Source organism: Echiichthys vipera, assembly GCF_963691815.1.
Source record: "Echiichthys vipera genome assembly, chromosome: 10".
NCBI classification, from domain to species: domain Eukaryota; kingdom Metazoa; phylum Chordata; class Actinopteri; order Perciformes; family Trachinidae; genus Echiichthys; species Echiichthys vipera.
Genome location: NC_139835.1, coordinates 23,220,957 through 23,227,826, shown reverse-complemented (window position 1 = coordinate 23,227,826; position 6,870 = coordinate 23,220,957). Strand labels below are relative to the sequence as shown.

The following is a 6,870-nucleotide window of genomic DNA, read 5'->3' as shown; positions in this document are numbered from 1 at the left end:
GCCTATTCATCTCATAGGGCCAATGTCTGACCAGTGGGTGGGCTTTTAGCTTGTTTTGCTACCTGCGAGAGGAGGTGTGTTTCCCTCCACTTGTTTTCATGTTTAAAGGGGACATTTCTCTTTTGGTCAAGACATCTGGAAGGTCACAAATAAAAAATAATCAGTGGTTTAATGTTTAATACTGCACTGTATTCGATTCGATTGTTATACTATGTAACCTCTTCATCTAAAAAGTAACTAGTAACTAAAGGTATGAGTTAAATGCAATGAAGTAAAAATTACAATATTTCCCTCTTCATGTAGGGAAGTAGAAGTATAAAAGTAAAATAAAATGGAAATACTTTGCTTTAGTTAGTTTCCACCACTGGGAAGAGAGTATGAAGATTGAATGATAGCAGAAAATTGTGCCAACGGAGGGTCATTCATTTGTTTACCCTCATCTGCCATGTTTCTTCTCATCACAGAGTTACAGTGATCTTCTACAAACAAACAAATCTTTACAGCAAAGCAGGTTTGGTCAAATTGTTTAAACCCCAAAACTTAAAAAAAAAACATATTTCAGAGTGCTCTTTATGATTCATCTGCATTTAATGGGTTCTGGCATGATGAAGTCTGGGGTTCCACTGTAACAATCTGTTTAGGGACTTCCTTGGGAGACACACCTCCTCTGGCACACAGTATCATTTCCTGTCTCGTGTGAAGACATGTGGGATATAATCAACTGCATTGGAGGGTGGAGATGTCAGAGTATTCACACACACACATGCACGTGCGAGCACACATGTGTGCGCCTTGCACAAACACACACTCCTTGTCCTTGAGGCCCAGTTCTGGCTGAGAGTCTTGGCCGACCAGGATTCTTGGCTGATGAGAACACACACTCACACACAAAGACACACAGAAACTGGATTCATTGGCTGTAAACAATAATATACCATGAGTTCGACTTCAAAGAAAGCCCACGATGCGACGCTGTCACCATGTGTTTGTGGTGCACCAGAGAGTCATGTCTCAGTGTGTGACACATGGCTGAAAATGCCATGTCAGCTGTCCTGCAACACACGTGATGTATGAATATATTTATAGATAGAATGATGAGAGACATTGTTTCCATGGAATATAATGGCAGCATACTCTGTACACTTATTGCTTTTTGGATAAGCACAGCTTATATGACTGTTCCAATTACTCTTCAAATTAATTTGACTGAAGTGTGCGTTCATTTTTATATGGCATTGTGGGGACCCAAATCTGGAAGCCCACTCATGCTGTTGGATTGGCTTCTGATTTCGGGACCAAAAGATCGACCCTTCCAACTTTGACAGCTTATTTTAGGGTTATGACTTGGTTTTAAGTTTAGGTTCAGAACCAGGCTTACACTGGAGTTTGGTTGGTAGGAAATGAAATACAGTATATGCAAGACACAGGAGGTGTATGTGTGTTTGTTTGTTATAAAATGGGAAAGAGGTAAAGGAGTAAGCACACGGATAACAAATTATAAAACCGTTATTATACATGCACACATCAATTCAGTGAATGTGTGTACAGTAGAGGCCAACTTTCATTATTTCCCAGAGTTTCGGTGTTCAAACATTGAAATCTGGTGTCACAAGCCTGGATAACACTGTTTTACATCACTTAAGGAAATCTTTAGCGCTTTTCACATTTTGTGTTTTCTGCCATTAATTGCCTCTCATAGCATCTCTTGTCTTCTTCTGTGTGAAAAGTATCCTTGAGGCTCTTGTGTGTGTGTGTGTGTGTGTGTGTGTGTGTGTGTGTGTGTGTGTGTGTGTGAGTGTCGACTTTCCAGGTCTTCATGTGGATATAGACCAGACTCTAAGTCATAGAGTCTATACCTAGTCTGTAAAGTGTCCTGAGATACCTTTTGTTATGATTTGGCACTAAAAATAAAATTGAATTGAATATACTAGCTTGAGTACTCCAGGATATACCAAGACAATGTGTATGTAAACACCCCATTCAGGTTTCAGGTTATCTCTGCCATGTGCGTAGATGCATCCTTGAGGTAAGTAGTAGAAAGTCAGCAAAAGTGTGAGCCACCAAGCAAAAGCAAACATGAATGATAAACTATATTGTCACTCAGATTGAACAATTCTGAACTTCATGGTGTAAATCCAGTGTCAACATACAGGAGGAATTGTGCCTTTCATGTAGCAAAGCAGAAAGTGAGATTGTTGAGGTTGGGGTGGTTGTTCGGTGTGTACAGTAGCACGTCTGAGTGTCAGAACACCATAGTTTATTTCATCAATGTTGTAACCATCATCTTTCCCAAACCTTAACTACATTTGTTGCCTAACTCTCCCGTAGCTGCAATGCAGATAATGTAGAAAGTGACAATTTGTGCACAGGTGATAAGAAACCTGGATATTTTTTATTTATAAAGTTCCATGTAAATGTCATATCCAGAATATTAGAACCATGAATGCTCAGTGTGAGGCAATTAGGAAAAAGACACAGAGAAAGACGCAGTGAGAGGGAATAAGGTAAATGAAAAGTGTCAAAAGGCCTCTGCAGATGGAAAGTAGGATTGCTGGGGACACACCAGACTCAAGAGAGAGAGAAAAAAACAGAACAGAAAAAAAAGAGACTGCTGAGGGCGGGAAGCTTGGAGAAAATTTTCACTTCTTTTCCAGAGAAAATAGTGTGAGATGGAGAGTGAAAGAAAAGGAGAGATGGGGGAGGGTAATGAGAGTGGGTGTGTCCGGCTCTGTCTGTTCCCTCCCTCCATTACAGAGAGGTATAGATGGTGCAGGAGCAGCTAGAAGTCCAGTCCAGTGAGCTGCACTAGTCCTGAGAGCCACCAGCTCAGAGAAGTAGTCCAGCCACTCCAGAAACACCCTGTCTGACGCCTGTAGCTGCAGCACAAAATAACTCAACCTGATAGCACAGACATCATTCAATCTTCAATCTTGCTGGGTCTCTTTTTTTCTGTCTCATGCTAAACTGAGCTCATTCAGTCCACGAGCAGTTTGTTACACCTGAGACTCAGAGCTGACAGCAGAGAGGATGGTGGGGATGCAACACTCAAACAGCTTTCTGGTCCTTCTCCTCATGGTCTTCATTGCTGGGATAGTTCTCTCTGGCCCCTCAACTCCCCGCAGGAGCAGAGGTAGGTGATACTGACATTAAGGGGACACTCTTGAATGCATTTAAAAAATGATGTATTTGTTGGACATCTCTTGCTTGCGGGTAGCCTCCCACATTCTTAAAACCAAGCAAGTGAAAGTGAACAAAGGGGTCCAGAGTCCTTCTGTGTTAGACCTGTGATGCACTGATGACTTTTCCATGGTCTTTCTCTGCCTAATGCCAAATGCATGCTGGGATACGCTTGGAATAACAATATGTCAAAGTTGGTAAGATGGATTTTTGTTTCAAGGATAAATGACAAGAGAAAGAGGTTTTGTAACCTTATTGAGACAACCAGTTCCTGCAAAGTATGTTCAGTGATGGATACAGTTTGACACATATCGTTTGCAACATCATTAAGGAAGCTGGAAGCCTCTGATGTGCAGAAATCCCCAAATGCACACTTCGAGAGCAAGTATTCAGATGAGTAAAGGCAACACGTTTCGAGCTGAGTGCTTTTCCTCAGGCATCTTTCCTTCTCTGATATCTGCTTACTATCCTTACTAGTTACATGTACTTACCACATTTGGCTCTAAATTGAGAGAAGGAGGGAGTTGATTCCAGATTTTATTTTAGATCCCGTTCCAAGGTTTTGTTAAAAGAGCAAACCAATTGTTTATAAGGAATTACATTTCTTTCCTCTAATTGTTTGATTGTCAAGTTCTTAAGTATATTAAAGGGATAGTTTGGATTTTTATAAAGCGGGGTTGTACTATCCATAGTTAGTTTATTATGTAGTAGCATGCCACCAATTAAGGGCAGCTGGCTAGTTAGTTCCTTTAGGTCTTAACCCTTTAAAACACAAAAGTCACACAGTATTACAAAAAAACTGACAAATCAAGGCAGAGGCAGATCAGCAACTCACAACAACTGTGTTCTGTGAGGTAAAGTTACTTTTTTTTCAGTGCAGTCTGATGGCTTTGATGAGAGCACAGAACAGCTTCACTTACCACCTAAATAGATTCAGAAGAAGATTTGAAAGGATTCATATTCAATAAGTGGATTTGATAATGACTTCTGCCGTTGAACCCTGAAACCTAAAAGGAAAATCACCTTTCCTCTCAAACTACCTCGATTAGAAAGCACTGTTTTTACTATCCCTGTGGTTTATCCATATTTCCCCGAAACGTGCCGAGCAGACACAGTGTAAAAGGTCAGTTACTGCTCACAGGTTTTAATGACGGTGTTTCCAGGATGGGGGTCAAGGGTTAGACTTGTAGACAACCCAATGGGGTGGCTTTACTGGAACTGTGCCCACCAAGCAGACAATCGGATGAGTTTGTCAGTCAGGTAATTATGTTCATTTGTTGCCTCAGGTAAAATTGTTTTTATTTTTTCAAACATTTCATAGATTTATATAAAAAAATCTATCAAAACACTTAGAGAGAGTGCAGTAGGCATGGTCAGTACTAATCACCAATGCCCCAAATGTCAACAAACCATCAACATCAACATGGAGATTATCACATCATTTTTGCAGTATTTGCAGGTTTCCATCGATAGTTTGAAGACCAGTTTCAGAGCTCCCTAACCCCTTACCCTCATGTGCAGTGTTTTCTTCTCTGGGAAAGACAGACTCACGTTAATAAGTAGATGATATTGCATTGAGCCTCTGTCTGATTAGGATTCTCACGACATTCTTGGAAAACATTTTCCACAAACGTTTTCCATATTATCTCACTATCTCACTGCACACATGCACCAACACACACACACACACACACACACACACACACACACACACACACACACACACACACACACACACACACACACACACACACACACACACACACACACACACACACACACACACACACACACACACAGAACTCTGGCTTTCCATCTTGGACTCTTTGCTTTAAAGCCATACTCTATTTTGCACCCTAAACTTGGGCGCTCCTTTGAAGACGTTTGATGGTACTAAAAGAGATTTGAGGTGAGCAGACTGGAGTCGATATAAAGAGGTAAGCCTGGTGGAGAAAAGGCTGCATCCAGTGTGTAACTTGCTGGCTGAACTTGGCTTGCAGACAAATCTCAGTGTGCAGCTTTGGGAGCCAGATGAAAGGAAACGGTGTGTTTTTGCTTTGGAAGGAGAGTTAAACGTCTTGATCTCTGTTCTTCTTGGATCAAGACCCTGGTTTTAGAGTAAAACAAGTTATGCAATGAGGTATGTTTGTCTTCTTATGTCATAGATACTTTAGTACAGTACACACGTGTCAGAGTTGACAGCTCTATGCACTGTTAAATGTTCTGTACATCCAAAGGCTTTTAATTCCCATTTACATGTTCTCATACTCTTTGTAATACCAGAAATGATTTACCACTACTACTACCCCACTTCAGGAGAATATATGGCATGGAAACTGCTGCTGAGCCAGACAAAATATGACTGCATGTCATGTACAGATTAATGAGAAGGAAAGAGAGGAGTTTAGAGGACAAGACAGATTAATTCAAAGCACTTTGGGAAGTTGAACGGTGATCAGGTTGATGGAAAGATGGTCCCTGACACATATAGGACAACCAAGATTGAGTGAAGGAGAAGAGGGATGGGATGGAGCAATGCTACAGGGGAGGGGAAAACAGCTGTTTCTCCCTTGAATCAGATCGGAGGGATATATGGTTTGAGAGCAGAGGGATCAGCATGGAGGCTGCCAATGAGGAGAGAAATTGTCCGAGTATGATCTGACACAGGACTCTCTCCCACTGGGCTGCAAGGTGAGGCCTCTTGTGAACTTTTGAGATGGGATTGTTACAGAGAAGGATGAGATCAATGAGCCTCCTACTGGATCACAGTAGAAATTCAGAGGGCTGAGTAACTCCGGTCTGCAGGCCCGGGATATTCCCATTAGAGCTAATATAGGTCAGGCCAGCTGTCGTTTGCTCACCAGCTAAATGATTTAAATTCTTTTGTTCTCTGGCTGGAACGAGGCTCAGAGAGATTTTCACACTTCATTGCCTTAAATGAAGGTGACTGTTTTACCAACGGGGCCATAAAACATCAGTCTCCGTCTCCAAAGAGCTGGAAGCCAAGTCTCCTCTTTCACCTCTCCTCTTCCAGGACAGATACCTGAGAGGCTGAAATATTATATGCCAGAGCTGCACAAAATCACTCAGGAAGGATGTCATCTACAGTATAGTCAGTTTAATTGATTCTATAGACGTGAACGGGTGTGATAAAGAGTGTGATACATGGGGGTCGTAGAGCCTCATTCAGTCAGGGGGGTTTACAGTCTGTAGGACTCAGCTGTGATGTTCAGCTGCACAAGATAAACTGACATGACTTCATTATTCTTTGTTAATTCCATCCAATAAAACGATCGCATTAAAATCAACAAAGAGTGGAACATTTCTTCCATTGCATATTTTGAAAACAAAACAAGCCCTTGTGGTTTTGTTCCAACCCTTTTCCCTAATTTTTTAAGGCTTTGCTTCAGATATTTATAGTTCATTAATTCATACATCAGCATGAGTGGAAAAGTCTTAAGATTACCTCAGTTTATTTATTCTGTGTTTACATCAATGCAGCCCTCCTCCTCCTCCTCATCTTAACCAAGAAAGGAGATAGACAGCGGAGCATGAGAGAGCTGCCAATGGTGGAAATCTGTGTTATGTTAAAATCAGGCAGTAAATTAGGACTTGTTGATGCCAAAACATGTTTGCATGTTCTCAATTCATGTTTTAATATTTATTTTCAAACACCAGACACGTAGAAATATC

The 6,870-nt window shown here is 41.2% G+C and overlaps 1 protein-coding gene across 4 annotated transcripts in view; it reads left to right on the top strand.

Moving 5' to 3' along the window:
• Positions 1-2,779: 2,779 nt before the first annotated feature.
• Positions 2,780-6,870, top strand: part of abi3bpa (ABI family, member 3 (NESH) binding protein a) — a 28,101-nt gene continuing 24,010 nt past the window's right edge. For 2 of the 4 annotated variants that reach the window (XM_083921710.1, XM_083921709.1), the window contains exon 1: positions 2,780-3,130. In XM_083921710.1, coding sequence (XP_083777836.1) covers positions 3,028-3,130 — 103 coding nt within the window. In that variant the 5' untranslated portion in view covers positions 2,780-3,027. The remainder of the gene's footprint in view (positions 3,131-6,870) is intronic. The other 2 variants (XM_083921712.1, XM_083921711.1) reach the window with 1 other exon arrangement.